Here is a 21,500-nt window from a genome sequence, read left to right as displayed (position 1 = left end):
CGGGCGCAGAGCTTTGCTCCCCCCGGCCCCAGGCCCGGGCGCAGCGCCAGCTCATTAGCAAAGCCTTATTAGCGCCGCGGCCCGCTCCCACGGGAACAGCCCTGCTCCCTCCACGCCAGGCCCACGGGCGCTGCCCCACAGACCCCACGGCTGGGCTGCGGGGGGGGGGGGGGGGGGTGCCGCACCCCTTCCCCTGGCACGGCGGCTTCTACATTAGAGCATCCCTCTCCGCCCCCACACCCCGCTCTGTGGGGGCCGGTTTGAGGGGCTGAGGAGAAGCCGGGGGGTGGGGGGCACAGGTGGGTGGCGAGGCTCTGCCGTGGGGCTGGCACGGAGCTGGGGCGGCTTCCTGGGCACGGGCCAACCCCACGGGGCAGCTGGCACAGCCGGGCACCCTCCTGGGGCCGCGCGGGGGGTCCAATTCCCAAGGGAACCGGAACCGGAACAGGGATGTCTGCCCCGGGGCACACCATGGCCCGCGCCCCCCTGTCCCGGTAGCACCGTGGCCGGTACCCGGCGCTGCCGCACGGGGGCCCGAGACGCGCGGAGACCACGCCCCCGCCACCGAAAGCCACGCCCCCACCCCGGGCGGATGAGGCTCCGCCCCTCCCGCGGAGCCCCCCCCGCGGCCCCGCCCTTCGCCGTCCCCGCCCCGCGGCCCCGCGCAGGGGCGGGCCGGGCCGGGCCGGGCCGGGCAGAGCCGCGGGCGCGCGCAGGCAGCCGCCGCCGCCATGGGCTGCACCGTTAGCGCCGAGGACAAGGCGGCCGCCGAGCGCTCCCGCATGATCGACAAGAACCTGCGGGAGGATGGCGAGAAGGCGGCGCGGGAGGTGAAGCTGCTGCTGCTGGGTGAGACCCCTCGGGACACCCCCTCCCCCCCACCCCATCCCCCGCCCCGGCCTTCCCCCGTCCGGCCCTACCGGAACCGGGCAGCCCCGCACCGCGAGCGACCCCGGGTATCCACCCGCGGGGGTGCCGGCCCCGCCCTGGGCATTCCCTGGGAGCGGGGTGCTAGGCCCAGCCCAGGCTTTGGGGAACCGTGCTCCCGTGGGGTGTAGGCCCCGTCCTGGGATCCCCCCGGAGCGGGATGCCTGCCCCGTCCCACGCTGCCGGGTTCTCCCCAGGATCGGGGTCCTGGCCCCACAGCAGGCCTTGGGGGTCCCCCACAGGAGTGGGGTGCTGGCCCCACCCCAGGCTTCCGGGATTTTCACCAGGAGTGGGGTGCTGACCCCATCCCAGGCCCCAGGGATCCCCCCCCGCAGTAGGCCGTGGGGGTCCCCCTAGAAGTGGGGTGCCAGCCCCACCCTGTGGCAGTACCGTCCTCCCCAGCCCCGTGGGTGTCCAACCTGAGCACATCCTTTGGGGCACAGCCGGTGGCATTCCCACCCCCTTGGCTGCTCCCTGCTCCCAGCAAAGGCCCTGCAAGTGTGGGCACTGCATCCTGCCTGCCTGGGACCCCCGGCTGTGCTGGGGGGCTCCTCCGTGGGCTCCCCTTGCCCCACCCATAGGCCGGCTGGGGTGGAGGTAACGGGGCCAACGGGTACCCCCTGCCCTGCGCCTCCCCTCGCTGGGATGCCGGGATGGACCCCAGCCCCTCCATCACCTGCTCCTTGCTGTGGGGAGTGGGGGGCTTGGGTACCAGGCTCTGCCCCCCGTGCTGCCCGCCACGGGCAGGGCCTGGCGCAGCCTGCGGGCGCTCTGCCCCACGGATAACCCATTTTCATACCGATAACGGGCCGCTCGCCCTCTTCAAAGCGCCCCAGCGATGCTCCCGTGGGCGTAAACAGACCTGCCCTGTGCCCGTGGGCAAGGCAGCCGCTTATTTATTTTAATTTATTACGTTTTCTTAATAACTCCCAGTTGGGGTTTTTATTCCCTTTCCGAAATTCCCAGGGAGAACCTCGCTCCAGGTGTGACGCTGGAGCGCGCGGGGCTCCCACGACACCGTGGGGTGGCGGGGCCCGGGACGGGTGGAGAAATCCCTGGCTGCTGCCTGGGGTGCGCCGGCAGAAAATGTCTTTCGGCTCATCGCGGTCGGCAGAGGAAGCCGCCGGCAGCAGGAAGTCACGCCAAAATCCGGCAGCCCTTTATTTGCTCAACCCCTGCCTGCCTTGAGAAATACGTAATTAACGCCTTGAAACGCTCGTTTAATGGAGCGCTTAGGGTTTTTATTTTAATTTTTATCTTATTTTTGCCTTGATGTGAGCCGTGCCGGCGGCGGGACCCATCCTGGAGGGGCTGGGCAGGGGTCTGTGGTGTGGGAGGGGGGCTCACTGGTTGTGCAAGCTCACCGACCCACTTGTTTCCGGGGAGGGGATGGTGCCGACGGAGCGAAACCCCGTGGGGTTTGCAGGCTGTTGGGGGAAACACGTGGTCCCCCCTCCGCCGTGAGCTGCTGCTGCGTCGGGCCTTGCTGCTGCCTTGGTTTCTCTCAAATCGCTCGCTGCCTGGCGTGAAGTAACGGTGCTGGGGGGCGGGCTTGGCACCCCCTTTCTGCAGGGCTCCCGGGATGGGCAGCATCACTGTGGCATCGTCGACTCTGGGTGCCCAGGTTGCGGGAGCCCGGCCGGCTGGCGCTGAGCGTCACTGAGGGGTGGCCGGGGGCTCGCTGAGCAGTGAGGAGCTGGAGTTTACAAGGGGTGTTTCTGATCTCAGCTGGTTTCTAAAGCCAAAAATAGAGCGAAACGGTTCTTTTGTTAATTTTTTTTTGTAGTGTTTCTTTTTTCCCCTCACAGCTGTTCAGGTGTAAATAGCGCCAGAGCTTTGGGTCACTACTGCCCATTTCCGAGCCCAGCTGCAGCCGGAAAATCCTCCCAAGCAGGAAGGGAGCGGCTGGGGAGGTGGGGCTGGCGTTCCCCTCCCAGGGGCTGCTGCTCACAGCATCCCTCCCTCTATGAGAACCCCTCGAGGTGGGGACACGGTGCTGGGGGGATGCTCCCACGTCCTCACTGCCCACCCTTCCCATGGCTTATTGTTTTCCCATGGTCGGGGAAAACTCCGGAGGAAAAGTTAGGGAGGAAAACAATTTCCCCCTTCACGCCGAGTCAGCCTGTGGCATGAAGAGGAGATGCCTCTTCCAAGCACCCCGGGGTTTTGGCCGATGACTCGTGCCGTCCCGCAGCTGTGGCTTGGAGCTGCGGCCGAGCAGGGCGCGGTGTGAGCGGAGAGCGGTGGTCTTTGCGCACGGCAGTGGCGGCGGGAGAGCAGGGCTGTGCCAGCCACTGGCACCACGGAGGGCTTGAGGCTGACCGGTGAAGCCACCTTGGCTCCGTGCCGTGCCCCGTGTGTGGCCGTGAGCCCGCTTCTGCCTTTCCTGTGCCGTGAGGGGATGAGGGACGGATGTGTGGCATCAGTGCGGTGGGGGGCAGGCAGGACCCCCCCGGCGGCACCCCGCACTGCAGACATGGGCACGGCACCGCTCCTGCCTGCAGCCCCTGCTGCTGCCTGGCGGTTTTCCTCTGCTGCATGCCGGCTCCGGCAAATAGGTTGCACGCTGGATGGTTGGAAGCTCCAGTCTCTGTTGGAAAATCTCTGGTAGAAATCCCTAATGAAGCAATCCCCCCTCCCTGCTGCTGGAAACCAACAATCTCCCAAGGTTTTGGTGCTGGGAGAGGCCAGGAGCTGCTGTGCAGGCACCTGAAGGTCCCCAGCCCTGGAGCATCCACCCCGTGCAGCGGTGCTGCCGGCAAATCCTGGTGCCACCATCGGCTCCTCGGCATCATCAAGGCTCAAACTGTTGGAGTTGCCAGCCGTTTCTGCTGGGCAGCAGTGGAGGTTGGGTGCTTCCCAGCCCAACTCCCTGCCCGCGGGAGCCGGGATGCTCCGGGAGGGCGCAGGATTAGCGGCAGGCAAGCGGTTGCTGCGTTCAAAGCCCCTAATTCCTTATCTTCTTTCAGAGGATTAGGAAAGCAAAAGGATTTCTTGGCTGCTCAGGAGGCATTTGAGGCAGGGAAGGTGCCTGGGACAGGGGAAGGCGCTGGAGGTTCAGCCTCTGGTGGGTTTCGGTGCTGGAGGTGCAAACCCCCGGGGTGGGAATGCTCCCTCCACACCCCACCCGGGCTGGGTCGCACCGGGGTAAGTCAAGCAGGCAACTGCCCGTACCAAATCCTGCCCAGGCCGGCCGGTGGCCGGGGCAGGGCTCGGCAGCTTTATATATATATTTTTTCCGGGGTTGCATAAAAATAGAGGAAGGGAGGGACCAGCTGCGACTTTCAGAGGCTACATTGCCCCGGCGCTGCCCTGGGCTTGCGTGCGAGCGGCCGGGTTTGCTGCGCTTTGTCGTGTCTTCGGGTTTTGTTTTTGTCCTCCCCCCTGCCCCAGCCCAGGGTGATGGGAGGGGACCAGGTCCTCCCTTCCATGGGGACACTGGTGGGGGCCCACTGGTGTTTCTGACCACAGACTGGGAGGTGTCATGGTGCAGGGGAGCAGGGAAGAACTCCGTGCTCAGCTCAGGGGAACCCCAAATCCAACTCCCTGGATATCCAGGCTCAGGATGGGACGGGAGGAAGGAGCCTGGCACGCGGGCCCTGGGACGGGTCACCCCGGTGTCCCCGCCGGTGATGTCCCAGGCACTGGCAGCTGCCCTCTGCTCCGAGGAGTGCTTAGGCTTTGCCCAGGAGAGGCGGCAGGTTTATAAGTATATATTTTAAACATGTTTTTACATGTATGCATTGAAATATATTATATATGTTTAGGTTTATATATATGTATATATATATAAAGCTCCTTTATGTGTATATGTATATATTGCTCTTTTATTGGAACAATATATATAATTATATATTAAAAACCATACATGTGCTATATATACAGCTTTACAGATCTCCTGTGGGCTGAGCCCGCCCGGGGAGCGGGGCCTTCGCCCTGCCCATCCCGTGGCGAGTGGGCCAGGGCAGAGGGTGTTGAGGCTGGGGTCTGCCTGAGCGCCGCTGCTGGCCTGGCCTCTCCGCAGCCGCTGGGTTTCCTGCTCCGTGCAGGGCCGGAGCGCGGGTTTCCGGGCCGGAGGCCGGCTGAATCACCGGAGCTGGCGGAGCTGAGTATTTCTCCATACCCGCTGACGGAAAACCGAGGGGGAGCAGGGTGCCGGCGGCATCCCCGCTGTGCCAGCGGCTGAGCCCTCACCCCGTCAGGGTGGGATGGAGGGGATGATGGCATCCAGGCACAGGGTATGGCACTGCCGGGAGCACTTCTCCGGCACAAGCTGCACCAGAGCCACCCTGGGTGTTTGGGGGGGATGCAGGGAGCATCGTGGAATCTTGGGAGCAGTTAGGGGGGCACAGTGAGTGGTGGTCTTCAGGAACCCCCTTTTTTAGGATTGAGCCCCCAAATGGATGCTGGTGACCCCAGATGTGTCTGGGAGGAGGGACAGCTCGCTGCCGAGCCAGAGGGCTCTTTCCCCGCTGCCCTGGTGCCAGTGCGGGGGGCGAAGGCATGGAGGCAGCCGGTGCCAGCGGAGGGGAGAGGGACCAGCTGCGGCACGGGCAGAAACAGAGCCGCAAAGTTCTGAGATTCCTGGAAAAAAATGACACAAGGATAGTTTTGTCCGCCTTGCCAACACCAGCAGCCCTTGTTGGCACTGGGGGGGTGTTTGCCTTGCTCCCCCCGGGAAAGCATCCCCAGCCCACCCCTCCTCTGAAAGTCCTTTCCACCACCAATTTATTTGTTTTATTGATTTTTGTGGATTTTTTGCTGGGCTGAGCCACATCTCCATCCACTGTCTTGAATGGAGGGGTCTGCACCTGCCTGGTGTGCTTCAGTTTTTTAGGGTCCTGCCCAGGACGCAGCATCCCACTGGCTGCCGATGAGAGGCTCCTCCTGGGAAGCAGCCAGCCCTGCGCCGGAATGGGACGGCCCTGGGAAAAATGCCCTGTGTCGCTGTGAGGTTTTAAAAAAAACACAATTATTTTTACAGCAATTTTCCATCTATTTTGGGCAGGAAGGAAAATGTTGAGGGGAATCTCTTTTTATTATTATTTTCTGCCTTTAACATGCACTTCTGAAAGTCCCGTTTGATGGCAGGGACCCCATGGGTGCTGAGGGGGGTGGGCTCCGCAGCTGCCCCTCTGTCCAGCCATCCCTCTGTCCTGCAGGGAGGAGGATCGACAGGTTTGTCCCGCAGTACAAACCCTTGGTAAATCCATGTGCAAATAACAGCAGCTGTTTGCTGGGCTGGGAAAACTCACCGGCACAGCGGCTGGGGACAGGGGCTCCGGGTGCCGGGGATGGGGATGGCCCAGGACCTGCTGATGGATTGAATTCCAGCTTTTCCCCATAATAAGGAATATTTTCCAGCTGTGCATCACTTCCATCCACGCCTGGATATTTAAAGGCATAAAACAGGATGGTGCCGTGCGGCAAGATGGAAAATCCCCTCTCAGCGATGTGGGGTGAGGTGGACCCTGAAAACTTGTGATCAGCTCCTTAAATATATGGAATTAAATGTATGCTGGCCAGAAATGTATTGCATTAAGTATGTGCTGGCCAGAGAGCAGCTTAAATCGCGGGCTGCAAAATATATGTTGGCTAAATAAATTTTTTGCTGGTGGATTAACGGGGCGTTTTGGAGCCGGGCAACTGGTTGCTTATTTAAAATTTTTTAAGATCATCTTTAAAAAAAAAAAAAAGCGGTTATCAACCCAAGAGAGAGCTCTCCTATTTTTGATAGGCACCGCTCTGGGAATGAGCGCTGCCCGGTCCCTGCGGGCAGGGCTGGAGGACGCCTGGTTGTGGGGTCACCCCATGGCAGGGGGGCTTCTCTGTGTCCCCGCACCGATGCCTGGCTGGTGGGGGGTCTGAAGGACGTGAAGCCCCTCTGGCGCTGCCTGCCTCCTGCCTGGTTTGGGCAGGAGGGTGGAAGCCAGCGGCTGGCAGCCTGCCTGGGGATTGTTTGGGGGCTGAATGGACGGCAGCCGGAGTTTTCCAGGGATTGGAAAACCTTCCCCTCTGCTGTGCTGGCCCAGGGGGGCTGGGAAGGGTCCCCCCCGTGCTCGGCAGGGTGGGAATCATCTCTCTGGGCGTGCTGGGTGCCCGTCAGGCCCTGTCCCCAGCAGATGCTGGACAGGGGGAAGCGCACAGCAGTTACCTGGCCTCTTCGTTAGGCAAAGGCGGTGATTTGAAAGGGAAATTGGGCAGGGGGGTCTAATTGCTGCCACTCCAGCTCCTTCTGGGTGCTGGCGGGGCAGCTGGCGGTGTTCTTAGTTCAGGCCTGAATTTCTGCTGGCCGCAGGCACGTGGGCTCTTGTGCTGGGCGAGCAGAGGGGCTTGAAACGGGGCGATGGCAGGGCTGCCCCAGCAGCCGAGGGGGAAGTTTGCGAGGGAAATGGCCAGCCTCGGCGACGGCCAGCCTGCCGGTGACTGCCGCCTTGCCGGGAGCGGGCACGAGGTCCCAGGGGATTGATCCCTCCTGGGCAGGGAGCAAGGGCGAGGCAGAGCGGGAGGCTGGGGGGCAACTGGCATTTCGCCTGGGGAAGGCCCTCCCTTGCTGTGTGCCTCAGTTTCCCCGTCTGGACACCCATCAGGGAAGGACATGGTGAACGCGGCCGGCCCCGGCTGCTGAGCCCGGCGATACAGGGTGGTGTTGCCAGAAACCAGAGGTATTTAACGGAAAAAATGAAGGGATACGCTGAGTCCTTCCCCCTCCTGCTCCCAGCTCCAGGCAGGAGTTGCCAGCGGTGACCGTGAACGCCAGCCTGGCAGCGCTGGCTGGGATGTGCCGGGTGCTGCGTCAGCGTCCCGAGGGTGCTGGCGGAGGCTGGATCAGCGCAGCCAGCCGATGCCGTGTCCTGGTAGTGCTGGAGAGCCTGACTGAGCCCAGCGCTCACCTTGGGGCTGAGCAGAGCCTCTCCCCCAGCACGTACAGCGTGGAAACTGCGGAGTGGGGTGGTCATGGCAGTAAATGTAGGGTCTGTGCAGCCTCAGTATGGTCCCAGCGCCCCCGGTGATGTTCGTGGGGGTACGTGCCCATCACCGAGGCTGCGTTCACGCCAGTGGCAGGGGCAAAGGACATTTGCTCCCTGCTGCAATGTCTCAGCTGGCATGACAGGCTGTTTTTCCCAGTTAATTTTAGCATAATCTCAACTTTAAATTTTTATTTTTTTAAACTCCTCTGTAATCTCTTCCCCCTCTGCGGCTGTGCTGGCACAGCCCTGCTTTGGGCCCCCCAGGAGGGTAGCCCCGGCGCTGCAGGCAGCCGTGTGTGACCCCCAAAGGGGGGTGGAAGAGGACATAGGGACAGGCTTGCCGTGGCTCCGGGGGTCCCCTGGGACTGGCACCGTGCTGGTCCCCGGCCGAAGGCAGCTCATTCTGCTGGGGGTCCCGGGGCAAGGTGAGCCAGGCACTCTTCCGTCTTGGTGGCACTCCCTGCACGGAGAGGGGACAAGGGACATGCGCCATCCCTTTCAGCTTCCCCTTTCAACTTCCCCTTTCTTGCAGCCGGGGTGACTTTGCTCCTTCCCTGCTCCCAGCCCGAGGAGGGAGGGCTGGGTCGGGAGCTGCGTGTCGCCTGCACGGGGGTGATGTCCCCAGGAGGGACAGGATGACGGAGGGGGAGCCTTAGGCACCCTGGCCGTCCCCTCTGAACCCCTGGCATCCTGCGTTTGGATGCTGAAAAATAAACGCACCCCAAAATCCGTCAGCTTTCCCTTCTGGCAGCTGCCTCCGCACCCAGGCTGGGACCTGGCAGGCTGGAAAGTGCGCGCTATTTAAAAAGCAACCCGGGGGCGGCTGATCCCACCAGGAGCAGCTCGAGCTGGCTGGCGGAGGCGGCAGCTTCTTCCCAAGTTCCCTGGGGTGCTCAGCTTCAGGTGCCCGGCTCCCCAACGCGTACCTGCTGCCGTGAGCATCCCCAACGCGTACCTGCTGCCATGAGCATCTCCGCATTCTGGCTGCTGCCAGCTCCAGCTGTGGGCACGTGGCAGGGCTGGCACTCCGTTGTCCCCTGGCACAATAGGGATGCAGGATGCAGGCTCGGCCTCTACCTGGAGCTGGGATGGAGGGTGGTAGGCACGGCTTAGCCCTCCTTGTCACTGGGGTCTCCCCACTCCTGAGCTGGGCCAGTGCTGGGACAGGGAGTCATCTTGTCTGGGACCACGGGGCAAATGTTGGTGCATTGATGCAATTTTTCTGGCCCAGAGCAGGTGTGTTTCTCCTTTCTGGAGCTGTTGCAAGGCTCCCTCCAGGCTCCTCTTTTCCTCCCCCTTTCTTGGCCCTGACATTCCCAGTGCCCATCCAGGCATCTGTTCCGGCTGATGCTGGGAGCTCTTCTCCCATGGTGAGGTGACTGCTGCCCTCCCTCCCCAGGCTGGGGAGGGTCCCAGTAGGGTGGGGATTCCTGGCTTCGGGTAGCACCTCACTGCTTGTCCCCTCCTTGTTTCTCCACAGGCGCTGGCGAGTCCGGGAAGAGCACCATTGTCAAACAGATGAAGTGAGTGGTCCCCACACTGTCACTGTGCCCGACACCGTGCAGACCTTGGCCCGAGCTCCGAAACTGGTGGTGGCCAGGGAAAGCTCCCCATCAGTGTTGCCGCGGAGTATGGGTGGGGGGCAGCACCCCAGTGTGCCATGCAAAGGGCTGACCTTGCCTGTGTCTCTCTCCTGCCCCAGGATTATCCATGAGGATGGCTACTCGGAGGAGGAGTGCCGGCAGTACAAAGCCGTGGTCTACAGCAACACCATCCAGTCCATCATGGCCATCATCAAGGCGATGGGAAACCTGCAGATTGACTTTGGAGACTCCTCCAGAGCGGTGGGTGCCCTCCTGTTCTTGCTGCACCTGGCAGGAGTGGGGGTCTTCAAGGGGGCAGAAGCAGATGTGCCCAAAGCTGGACCCAGGATTAAGGGTGGCCTTGCCCAAGCCCTGCTGCTCCCTGGCTGGCCGTGACCTCTTGTCCCTGGCGCTGAGGATGGGGTGACTCAAAGCATAACCCATGGATGGCCTGCTCCAGCGTGGCACCTGATGGGTGCAGGGGTTGGTGGCCCCGCTGCTTCCCTTGGGTCTTGTCCCCGTCCACTTCTGGAGCTCCAGCCCTGCTATCCAGGTTGGATGTGGAGGGCTTCAGTCAGGTCCTTTGGGACAGAATGAGCTTTGATTACCCCAGGCCGGTGCTCAAGCCCTGTTTTTTTCCTGCAGGATGACGCTCGTCAGCTGTTTGCGCTCTCCTGCACTGCCGAGGAGCAGGGCATCATGCCGGAGGACCTGGCCAATGTGATCCGGAGGCTGTGGGCTGACAACGGGGTCCAGGCTTGTTTTAACCGCTCCCGAGAGTACCAGCTGAATGACTCCGCTGCCTAGTGAGTACTCCCGCTCCTCTTCCCTGCTCGGTTGGAGCCGAGCACTGTGGGCCGCGTCGCTTTTGTTGAGCAGCAGAAAATCCCCCCCAGGGGCTGCTGTTCCCCATCACCAGGCTTGGGGGCTGGTGCTGCGACTTCCCGCCCAGCGCTGGGCAGAAATGGGAAGGCGGATGTTTCGAAAGGTGTTTCCTCCTCTGGTGGGGTGCTGCATCCCCCGGGCATCCCCCTCCTGCCACTGCTCCGTGCCCACCGCCTTTCCCCAGGGATGCTGTCCCCGGCCCCCAGCGTCCTGAGATGGCTCCCTCAATGTGAGCACAGCCAGTGATCCTGCCCGGCCCGGTGCCCGCGGGCATTGGCCGCAAAGGCAAGGAAAAGCCCCAGAGAAAGCACCAGGGACCCTTGTATCTGAGTCAGATGAACAGGATGCATGGGAGAGTTTTCTTTTTCTTTTTAACTGAGTTTGTGTGGAAGGACTTGGCACTACGCTAGCATATTAGCTGGCAAACTGATGTTTAGGTAGATAAGTTGGCCACATCTGGTTGGGTTTATCCCTGAAGCGATTTAATAAATAAGTTAATCTGCCTAAAGTGTGATTGCTGGAGAGGGCTGTGCGGCTGAGGCTGCGCTCGGCTCACGTGGTGCCCTCCTGCCCTCTCTGCCCGGACCCCTCACGGTAAAGCAGGGCTGGGAGGAGGTATGCCGGGAAGCCTTTCCCCAGCCCCATGGAGATGCCAGTGTGGAGCCAATGCCCGGTCCATCCCTGTGGGCATGGTGCCGCGCCCATGGTGCCATCAGTACAGGGGCACCCTGGGGACGAGGAGCCCCATGACGTGCCCAGCACGCACCCCTTGGGGTGCCAGGAGCTCGGGGTGCTGGGCTGGGTGCTCACCGGCACGCCAGGGCTGGGTGCGAGGTCTGAGTGCTGCTGGCGCCGTGCACGGCCCTGCCGTGGTGTTTCCTGTTTTTTTTGTCAGCCGGAGGCCGCGTGTGTTTCCGGCTGTTTTTGAGCTGCTCCGCGGTGATGGCGTGCTGCCCCCCCCAACGCTTGCACCCGTGGTGGGATCCTGGGGCACCCACGGTTCCAGTTTTGCCCCGGCACACTGGAGAGTTTCCCGGGAGCTGGCGACTGGCCGCGTTGCGATCGGAGCCGGGGATCCCTGTGGCCTCACGAGCTGTAATCTGGCTTTCACCAGATTATGGGGCTGCAAAGGCCTTAATTAGCGCAAGCCTAATTTGCTTAAAGGAGCCCGTTTACAGTAACCCAATTAAAGCAACATGAGCTGGAGAAATTGAAACCCGCCTTGATACCCCCGGCATCCCTCGGCCGGTCACAGCAGCTACTCAGGGACCAGTCCACCACTGCTACTGGGACCCGGGGTCTGGCATGACCGGGGCGGGCAGTGGGGCAGACGATGCCGGCCTGGGGGTCTCAGGACGAACGGCAGCCTCCCGGCCCTGCTGCTCTCTGTCTCTCCAGCTGCCTGCCTTCCACTTCCTCCCAGGACGCCAGTCCTTTGTGTTTTTTGACTATAAATGGCACGGCGCCATCGATTGTTTCCGCCGGCGCTGCGGCCGGTTGCCATAGCAGTGAATACTTTCCTCCTGCCATTTCCCCCCTGCAAACGGCTTGGGGAATGGGGAGCAGCCCCCTGACCCCAGCTGCATCCCCTGCCCGGCCCCTGGTGCTGACATGCTGCCCCCCGGCCCTGGTTCCCATGCGTCCCTGTGCCACCCCGGCAGCTGGCCGTCCTGCCCTGCCCTGCCTGTGTCCGGCAGGGCCGTGGGGTGACCCTGAGGTGCAGATGGGGTCCGATGCGGTGCCTGGCTCGGTGCTGCCCACCCCAAATGGATGAAGCAGGGGATCCTGGAGCAGTGTGGGGATGCCCTGTGGGATTAGAGTGGGTCAAGCCCCACGGTCCAGCTTCCCCAGCGCCTTTCTGCTCCCTCCCCAGCTACCTGAACGACCTGGAGAGGATAGCCCGTGCCGACTACATCCCCACCCAGCAGGACGTGCTGCGCACTAGGGTGAAGACCACCGGCATCGTAGAGACCCACTTCACTTTCAAGGACCTGCACTTCAAGTACGTCCGACCCTTTCGCTTTTGCCTTTTCCAAGGCAAAAAAAAAAAAAAAAAACAAACACCTTCCTCCCCATGCCGGGCCGGATCCTGCTTGCAGGCTGCACACGTCAAGCTTGTCTGGCTTTGCTCATGGTGGGAGCTGCTGCCTCAGAGAGCGGAAACCACTGAAATAGCTGGAGCAGCCTCAAAAACGCCTCACAGGGCTCGGCCCCGGGGCGGATCCAGCCTCTGGCGAGGAGGGGAAGGGGGAAGGCGTCTCTGGGTGCCGTGACGCCGCTTCCGCCATGGGAAGAGCGCTGCACGGAAGCTGGGGGGTCTCGGGGTTGGGCACTGACGCTGGTGCCTGCTGGCACCCTGGGGTTGCTTTCCAGTGAAAATGCATGGGAAACAGTCTGGGCTCTGGTTTCTGAGGCAAAAACCGGTATCGTGTGCATCCCGGGGGATTTAGTCACTTGGCAACAGAGCTGCCAGCAGAAAGATCTGCTGGGGTCCTCCCCAAGTGCGAGGGGCTCGCAGGGACCCCTGTGCCAGCACAGTGGGGTGGAGGCGCTTGACTGCACGTCGCCAGAGCCGTGCTGTGGAGGTGGCAGGAGGGGCGGAGAGTATGGTCAGGGAGGCACAGCAGACGTGGCGCTGCTCCTGGGCTCTGATCCGTGGAGGCAGGGCATCCTCTGCTGCCCGCAGCGGGAGAGGCTGGTGGTGCACTGGGATCATCCCCTCTGCCCTCGCGCTGCCCGTGACCCAGCCGCTTGGCCGAGCGCCGGCAGCTCCCTTTGGCCCAAGGCCACCAGCAAAACCCCTCAGTGCCCGCTCCAGAGCGGGTCTCCAAGAGCATCTCCTGGAGCCTGGCTCTGGAGAGCATGGCGCTGACACCCCCAGTCTGATCCTGCCCGGCTCACGGCACAGATTTGCTTCAACTGGGAAATGAGCCGGGACACCACCTTGTCCATGGGATGGGCACCGGATGCCAGGGCAGATTCATGGCATCAGCAAAATCCCTGGGGCAGAGGTGCTGTGCTGTGCCCGCCCTGGTGCCTTCTCCTGGCACAGCTCCTGCTCTGGGCAGCTGGGGAAATGGGACAGGGAGCAGGGTGAAGGAAGTGGGGCTGGGAGCTGCCACCCGTCACCACACCATCTCCCTGCCGCAGGATGTTCGATGTCGGCGGCCAGCGCTCGGAGCGGAAGAAGTGGATCCACTGCTTTGAGGGGGTGACAGCCATCATTTTCTGCGTGGCCCTGAGTGCCTATGACCTGGTGCTGGCTGAGGACGAGGAGATGGTGAGTCGAGGGGAGTAGGGTCAGTGTCATGACCTGTCTTCTCCCTGGGGGGCCTGGGGACCACTCCCTCCTCTGGTGGACAGCGTGGCCCAAGTTGGGCTCAGCAGGAGTAGGTGGGGGGGGGAGGGCAGCAGGTTGGGCAGCAGCGGAGCGGACACTGCCTGGGGGTCCCTGCCCAGCTCAGGCTGCCATCTCCCCTGCCAGAACCGGATGCACGAGAGCATGAAGCTGTTTGACAGCATCTGCAACAACAAGTGGTTCACAGACACGTCCATCATCCTCTTCCTCAACAAGAAGGACCTCTTCGAGGAGAAGATCGTGCACAGCCCCCTGACCATCTGCTTCCCTGAGTACGCAGGTACTGTGGGATCCCTCGGTGCCCCCCGGGTCCTCCTGGCAGGAGGAGCAGGCAGTGCCTGGCCCAGGCAGTGTAGTGGGAGATGCTGGGGGTGGAGAAGGTGGCTCTACTGCGCCCAGGAAATGACACACTGGGTCAGCAAGTGGGGTGCGGTGATGGTTGGGGTGCTCCAGGGGATGGGGGAACATGAGAGGGACAAGGGGCAGCAGCCCTGGGAGGGTTTAGCTGAGGCTCACGGCCTGGGGAGCATCAATTTGGCATTGAGGTGGTGGCTGAGGCAGGTGGGGAGCTGAGTTGAGCCCAAACCCCTTCGGTGCCGGTGGCGGGGGCGGGGGGGATCCCTGGGCAACTGCAGGGCAGCCCAATGTCTCCTCCTCCACAGGGGCCAACAAGTACGATGAGGCGGCCAGCTACATCCAGAGCAAGTTCGAGGACCTGAACAAGCGGAAGGACACCAAGGAGATCTACACCCACTTCACCTGCGCCACCGACACCAAGAACGTGCAGTTCGTCTTTGACGCCGTCACCGACGTCATCATCAAAAACAACCTGAAGGACTGCGGACTCTTCTGAGGGCCGGCGCTGCCCAGGTGGGTGGTGGTCCTGGGGGTGACCCCCCAAATGGGGGGGTCACGGAGCACCCTCCGGGCATGGGTGCTGCCTGCTGTCCCCGCCCTGGCGCAGGCTGGCAGGGGGTGTCTGTGCCCCCCTCCCCAGACCCCACCCACTCACCACCCGCTCTCTCCTAGGACCCCCGGCCGCGCCGGTGAAGGAAGGACCGCGCCGCCCTCCCACTCCTGCTTCTCTTCGTTTCATCCCTCCGCCTCCACCCCATAAAGAGACTTTTTGGGTGCCAGCACGGTGGCAGGACCCGTGTACCCCCCGCCGCCCCTGCTGGCCCCCTCATCCTTCCTCCTCCTCGTCTGGCGTCACCCTTCCTGGGCAAAGAAAGGTTTTAATCTTGGTTTTAAACCCCTGAACCGCTCCAGTCCCCCCTGGTTATTCGCTCCCGAGCCCTGGCGCTCTCATTGTTTACATTGCAGGTGTTGCTGGCAGGGGGGGAACACGGGGGTCCCCTTGGGGACACCCACCCGCCAGGAAACACGACCGATGACATTCCTTTTAGTAAACCAGAAAAGATGAAAAATGAAAAAAAAAGAAAAAAAAAAAAAAAAGACAAACCCAAAACCGTGCAAAAACCACACCACACCAGCTGGGGCAAGGTTGCTTTTTAAAGAAACCTTTTTACCAAACTATTTAAAAGCGTCAAGTGCTACATGGTGGTGGCGTCCTCCACGGCCAGCCCACCCCCCAACTGTGTGCCTTGGAGGGGTCCGCGCCCCACCTCGCCTCGCTGCCCCCCGCCCCGCCGCCCGGAGGGACGGGCAGCCCCCCATGGGCAGTGGCTGGGCAGGGGGGTGCTGCCCGCTGCCCGTATCCGCCCCCCCCCCCTTCTTTCTAAGCCTAGTTTTGTAGGGCTAGCTGTTGCGTTGGGCGAGGAGAGCCCGCTGTACAGAGTGGCCCCCGCTGTACCGCCCCCAGCCCAGGGGGGCCCCCTCAGCCGGTGCCCGCGGCCTCGCTTTTCCCACAGGATGTTTTACCGAATTGTTCACGTTGTTTGAAATAATAAAATGTAGAAAGAAAAAAAAAAAATAAATAATGACGCACCCCCCCCCTCCTCCTCCTCCATGACCCAGAGGTGATGTGGGTGCTTCACGGCTGTAGGGTGGGGGGGGTCCCCAAGGTGGGGAGGGGGACGTGAGTGGGCTGACATTGCCCCAGGGGCTTGGCAGCGTCCCCTGAATGTGGGGGGTGAGGGCGGCAGTGGGACCCCTGAGGAGGGCGCTGGGACATTGCTGGGGGGCTGAGTTTGCCCAGGGGTGCGGGCTCAGTGGCTGGGGTTGCTGCTGGGGGGCCCATGACCTCCCCCTGGCCCTGCAGCAGGGGGATGGTGACACCCGGGGGCCCTGGGACCAGGCAGAACTTGGGGACACCCAGTGCCCAGGGGCACCCAGTGGCCTGTGGCCCTGAGGGAGATCTGCCCCCCGCTTGCACCCAGCAGCCCACAGGGACCCCAGGGGGCACCCACAGACACCCAGCACCCTAGGGACCCCCAGCAGCCCCCGTTCCAAGGGGTTCCTGAAGACCCCCATCCCCCCTGCTCCAAAGGGACCCAGCACCCCCTAGCCCCAGGACACAAGGGACCCCCCAGCACCCCTCAGCTCCAAGGGGCACCCAAAGACCCCCAGCCTCCCCAGCGCCAAGGGTCAGAGGGTGATCCCCAGCACCTTCCAGCTCCAAAGGGAACCCAGGGACCCCCAGACCCCTCAGCTCCAAAGAGAACACAGGAACCCCCAGGACCCCCTGGGACTCTCAGGACCCCCCAGTACCCCCAGGTCCAAAGGGAATGCAGGGATCCCCAGGACCCCTCAGCTCCCAGGGACACTCAGGGACCCCCAGTACCCTGAAGCACCCCAAGGGACCCCCAACACCCCCCAGATCCAAGGGGTGCCCAGACACCTCCAGCACCCACGGTCACCCAGTGCCCCCCCAGCATCCAGTGGCACTGGGTGCCCCGTGGTGCTGACTGGCACGAGGGCTGGCCGGGAGGGGAGACCAGGGCTGTACCCCTGACCCAGGGGTGGCTTAGGTCAAATCTCGGGTGTTTGGGGCAAGCAGAGATGGTTGCAGAGGTGGGGTGGGGGCAGCGGTGGGGCTGAGCCCCAGGGGAGGGAGAGGTTTGGGCTGGGGAGGGGGCGCTGGGGCTGGGGCTCAGAAGAGCCCGCAGTCCTTGAGGTTCTCCTTGATGATGATGTCAGTGACGGCGTCGAAGACAAACTTGACGTTCTCAGTATCGGTGGCACAGGTCATGTGCGAGTAGATCTCCTTCACGTCCCGCCGCATGTTCAGCTCCAGGAACTGCACCTTGATGTAGTTGCCCGCGTCCTCGTAGGTGTTGGGACCTGGTGGTGTGGCAGTGAGAGGGGTCCCCTCTCGGGCTGGTGGGTGTGTGTCCCCCTCCCACCGCGGGTGCTGGCCCAGCATCACCCACCGCTCTCTCGGGTGGGCAAGCCTTGCCTGGTCCATGAGCGAATCGAGTGCAGCATCACCAGCGTGGGGTGCTGAGGACACCTGGTGGGTGGCTGCTGTGGGGTGCTGGCACCCAACCCTCCACCCCACCACCTGCACCCACTGGGAGAGCTCCTGCCACCCTCACCATCGTAGTCGGGGAAGCAGATGCTGAGATGAGCCTTCTTGATCTTCTCCAGGAAGACATCCTTCTTGTTGAGGAAGAGGACGATGGAGGTGGTGGCGAAGTAGCGGTGGTTGCAGATGCTGTTGAAGAGGTGCAGGCTCTCGTGCATGCGGTTCTGCAGAGGGACACAGCCCAGTTGTGACCCACCACATCGTGATGGGGACAAAGCGGAGCGGGTATGGGATGGCGAGCCTTCCTCACCACTTCGTCATCCTCCACAAGGACCATGTCATAGGCGCTGAGGGCCGCAATGAAGATGATGCAGGTCACCCCCTCGAAGCAGTGGATCCACTTCTTCCGCTCTGAGCGCTGGCCACCCACGTCGAACATCCTGGGCAGGACAAAGCGGGGGGTCAGCCCCTCCACCCCCTGCCCACCCCACTGGTGCCAGCCCTTGCTGGGGGCTCAGCCCCCACCTGAAGTTGAGGTCTTTGAAGGAGAACTGGGTCTCGATGATGCCGGTGGTCTTGACGCGAGAGCGCAGCACGTCCTGCTCCGTGGGGACATAGCCGGGGGTCACCAGGCGCTCCAGGTCTGACAGGTAGCTGGCCGGGCACGCAGGGGGCATGAGATACTGGTCGACACCCCCAGACTCCCCCCCTCCACCCAAACCCCCCCTCACCCCACATACTAGCCAGCTGAGTCGTTGAGCTGGTACTCGGAGGCGCGGTCGAAGCAGGCTTGGATGCCCGTGTCCTTCCAGAGCCGCCCGATGATGTCTGACATCTCCTTGGGCATGGTGCCCTCCTCGATGGTGTCTGAGAGGTGCAGCAGCTTGCGGGCATCGTCCTGCGAGGGGGAGGGGATCAGCGGGGCCAAGGGGGCTGGGGGGGGGGTGGGAACCCCCTGCCCAGTGTGGGGTGCCCCTCACCTGGCGCGCCGAGTCCCCGTACTGGATGTTGAGGGTGTTCATGGCCCGCACGATGGCCAGCATGGACTGGAGCGTGTTGCTGTAGATGATGGCAATGAACTCCAGGCATTCCTCCAGCGAGTAACCGTCCTGGTGGATGATCCTGGCCAGGGAGGGGGGCACGGGGCTGAGCTGGGCACCACGGGGTTGGGGGGGCACCCATGGGTGCAGCATGGGTCTGAGCAGGGCGCCGTGGGGCTAAGCCAGGCGCGGAGGGGTGGGTGCGCCCCATGGCAGTGGCACAGGGCAGAACTGGGCACAGTGAGACGGGGCACCCCGTGGCTGCGGCATGGGGCGGGTGTGTGGCACGCGGGGGCACGGCCGAGCAGCTCCCCTTGGCACTTACTTCATTTGCTTGACGATGGTGCTCTTCCCTGACTCTCCTGCTCCTGTGGGGACAAAGCATGGGTCACAGTGGTGCCCACGCTGGCCCCCTGGGACCCCCGGTGCCTGGCAAGGCCAGGGGGGCACTGGTGGCTGTGCCAGGTCCACGGTACGGGGCAGGGGATTACAGCCTGGGCCCAGCGGGCATTAAGGTTGGGCTGAGCTGCTGTGGCTAATTGGATCTGCGGCGGCTCAGCCGGGGACACGCTTGGGGACCCAGGGGAGGGGTAGGGGACATGGTGGCATCGCAACCCCCCCCCACCCACCACCCAATGCCCCAAGCCTGGAGCAGTGCGGGAAGGCAGCAATGGCACCCATGGGCCCATCACATCCAGGGCACCTTAGTTCTTAGGCACCACTGGGGCAACTGGGAGGGACTGGGAGGGACCTGCAGTACTGGGGGGAGTCTACAGGGACAGACACAGGGGTGGTGGTGCAGCTGCATGGAGGTCCCTGGGAGGATGGGGCAGCGTATGGGGGGGCACTGTCGGGGTGGGATGCTGGTAGGGGGTGTTGGTGGAGGCTCTTGACATGGGCTGGTGGGAGGCTGTGGGAGTGGGGGGGTGTTGGGTGGGCTGGCTGGGTTCGGGGCATACCTAGAAGGGGGGGAATCTTAGGGTCGGCACTTGAGATGGAGCGTTGGGTTAGGGGTGCCTGGTGGGGTGCGGGGGAGTTGAGCAAGCTGTTGAGATGAGCTGGTTTAGGGGAGCCTGGAAATGGGGGCTGTTGGGTGGGCTGCTTGGGTTCGGGGGTGTTTAGGAGCAGGGGGCTGTCGGGTGGGCTGCTTGGGACTGGGAAAGGTCAGGGAAACTGTGGGTGGGCTGTTGGGGTGGGTGGGTTGATTTTAGGGGTGCCTGGGAGAAGGAGGCTGCTGGGGGCACTCTCGGGGCTGGCTGGTTGGGTTGAGGGGTGCCAGATACATCAGGGAAGCATTGGGTGGGCAGTTGTGGGGGGGGGGTGGGGGGGTGGGTGGGTTGGGTTTAGGGCTGCCTGGGAATGGGGTGACTGTTGGGTGGGGCAGGTTGGGTTAAGGGGTGCTGGGGGAGTCAGGGAAAGGTCAGGTGGGCTGTTGGGTTTAGAGGGTGTGTCTGGGGGGTGTCAGTGGAACATTGGGTGGGCTGTTGGGGTGGGCTGATTGGGTTGAGGGGTGCTGGAAGGCAACAGAGGAAAACTGGGTAGGATGTCGGGGTGGGCTGGTTGGGTTGAGGGGTGCTGGGAGGCAACAGAGGAACACTGGGTGGGCTGTTGGGGTGAGACGCACAAGGGATGGGTATCTCCCCCAGGGTGTTGTCCCCCTCCCCATACCCAGCAGCAGCAGCTTGACAGTCCTGGCGTCCTTCTCAGCATCTTCCTTGAGCTTCTTCTCCAGCTCGCGGGAGTGTTTCTCCTCGGCGCTGGCCCCGGCGCCCATCCTCAGCTCCGCAGCCCTGCGGCTCACCTGCTCCTTGGAGGTCAGAACCAGGATGGGCAACGAGCTCCAGCCCCCCGCCGCCTCCAGCGCTCACCTCCCTGCGCCCGCCGCACCCGCTGCCAACTGCCCCGCCGCCGCTGCCACCGCCCACCCAATGTGGGCCAAGGACGGGGCCAAGGTCCCGAGGGGCCGCCCGGCCCCGGTGCTGCGCTCAGCACCCAGGGCTTAAGCTGGGCCCCCCTCCTGCCCTCCCCAGATAAACCCCCTGAAATCTGCAGCGGGCTGAGCTCAGCAATCCCACGGCTCCCGGCATCAGCGCTTCTGCCCGGGGGGGCCAAGGCTGGATGGTCCCTGCTTTGCCCCTGCGCTGGCAGTGGGGACAGTGACCCAGGGACGTGGGACCCCCGCCTGGCACAGGTTCTGCTGTGGAAATTCGGCGGGGTCGGAGCCGGGGGATCTGTTGGGGTCTGGGAGCGATAGGTTGAAATGTCCCCACTGTCCCCAGCTCACATGGGTCATCCCCCCCGGCTCCATACCAGTGTCCACACCCCCCACCAGTAAGCCATCTCAGTGTCCCTAGGTCCTCGTGCCCAGTGTCCCCACCTAGTGATCGAATACCAGCCCTGGTCACCCCACCCTGTGTCCCCAGGGCCCCTCCAGGACCCTCCACCAATGTCCCCAGGCCCCCCCAGATGCACTCCCTAGTGTTGCCAGCCACCCACCAGTACACTGCCAGTGTCATCAGGCCAGCCCAGTACCAGCCCTCCGAGTGTCCCCAGGACACCCAGCAACCCCTGCATCGTGTCCTCAGGAGTGCCCGAATACCCAATGTCCCCAGGCCCCTCCCCAGTAACACCCCCCCAGTATTCCAAGAAGAAATCCCAGTATCCCCCCAGTGTGCTCAGGACATCCCTCTCATCCCCCAAAAAAAGTCCTGCCCAACAGCCAGGGGGACCCCAGTGCCACCCCTGTGCTCCCATGCCAACCGCAGTGACCCCCCTCTCAATGTCCCCGGGCTCCTCAGCGCCCCTCCCAAGTGTCCTCAGGCCACCAGGTTCCCCCCTCCCGCGTCCCCAGGCCCTGCCAGGACTCCCCAGTACAGCCCAGTGCCCCCGTGTCCCGTGTCCCGCCCCCGCACCGCGAGGCTCCTGCAGCGCCGCACGCGGCCGCCAGGGGGCGAACGGAGCCAGCGCAGCTCCCAGTCAGGCCCAGCGCTCCCAGTACGGCCCCGCGCCGTCCCAGTATGGCACCGGAGAGCCACAGTACGGCCCCGCACTGCCCCAGTATGGCCCTGCACCGCCCCAGTATGGCCCCGGAGAGCTCCAGTGGGGCCCCAGACAGCCCTAGTGTGGTCCTGCACTGCCTCAGTATAGCCCAGCGCCCCCGCACCGCCCCAGTACGGTTCAGTACGGCCCTGGACTGCCCCAGTGTAGTCCTGCACTGTCCCAGTATGGCCTCGGACAGCCCCAGTAATGCCCTGCACCTTCCCAGTATGGCCCTGCACTTCCCCCATATGGCCCCGCACAGCTCCAGTA

The 21,500-nt window shown here is 63.3% G+C and overlaps 2 protein-coding genes across 2 annotated transcripts; one reads left to right on the top strand and one right to left on the bottom strand.

Annotated features, from left to right (window-relative positions):
• Positions 1-672: 672 nt before the first annotated feature.
• Positions 673-15,661, top strand: GNAI2 (G protein subunit alpha i2). Its single transcript, XM_086755716.1, has 9 exons — positions 673-849; positions 9,379-9,421; positions 9,601-9,742; positions 10,127-10,287; positions 12,240-12,368; positions 13,517-13,646; positions 13,851-14,004; positions 14,387-14,594; positions 14,754-15,661. Exons 1-8 carry the CDS (start codon positions 732-734, stop codon positions 14,575-14,577), a joined length of 1,068 nt encoding a protein of 355 aa, XP_086611842.1. The 5' UTR covers positions 673-731; the 3' UTR covers positions 14,578-14,594; positions 14,754-15,661.
• A 973-nt stretch (positions 15,662-16,634) lies between these two features.
• On the bottom strand, positions 16,635-19,965 carry GNAT1 (G protein subunit alpha transducin 1). The gene is made up of 8 exons (XM_086755213.1): positions 19,860-19,965; positions 18,517-18,559; positions 18,132-18,273; positions 17,892-18,049; positions 17,677-17,805; positions 17,462-17,591; positions 17,222-17,375; positions 16,635-16,967 (listed from the first exon to the last, which is right to left on the bottom strand). Exons 1-8 carry the CDS (start codon positions 19,963-19,965, stop codon positions 16,777-16,779), a joined length of 1,053 nt encoding a protein of 350 aa, XP_086611339.1. The 3' UTR covers positions 16,635-16,776.
• Positions 19,966-21,500: the final 1,535 nt, after the last annotated feature.

Source organism: Chlamydotis macqueenii, chromosome 10, assembly GCF_036417535.1.
Source record: "Chlamydotis macqueenii isolate bChlMac1 chromosome 10, bChlMac1.mat, whole genome shotgun sequence".
NCBI lineage: Eukaryota > Metazoa > Chordata > Aves > Otidiformes > Otididae > Chlamydotis > Chlamydotis macqueenii.
Note: the sequence above shows the minus strand (reverse complement) of the source record. Positions and strands in the feature narration are given on the sequence as shown.

What these genes read in the sequence shown, in the direction of transcription:
- GNAI2 (XM_086755716.1), top strand. Translation starts at nt 732, where the DNA reads ATGGGCTGCACCGTTAGCGCCGAGGACAAGGCGGCCGCCGAGCGCTCC. An exon ending in ACCATTGTCAAACAGATGAA is followed by an intron (nt 9,422 to 9,600) that starts GTGAGTGGTCCC and finishes CTCCTGCCCCAG; the next exon opens with GATTATCCATGAGGATGGCT. An exon ending in TGGCTGAGGACGAGGAGATG is followed by an intron (nt 13,647 to 13,850) that starts GTGAGTCGAGGG and finishes CTCCCCTGCCAG; the next exon opens with AACCGGATGCACGAGAGCAT.
- GNAT1 (XM_086755213.1), bottom strand. Translation starts at nt 19,965, where the DNA reads ATGGGCGCCGGGGCCAGCGCCGAGGAGAAACACTCCCGCGAGCTGGAG. An exon ending in TGTCAAGCTGCTGCTGCTGG is followed by an intron (nt 18,560 to 19,859) that starts GTATGGGGAGGG and finishes TTGTCCCCACAG; the next exon opens with GAGCAGGAGAGTCAGGGAAG. An exon ending in ACGGGGACTCGGCGCGCCAG is followed by an intron (nt 18,050 to 18,131) that starts GTGAGGGGCACC and finishes TCCCCCTCGCAG; the next exon opens with GACGATGCCCGCAAGCTGCT.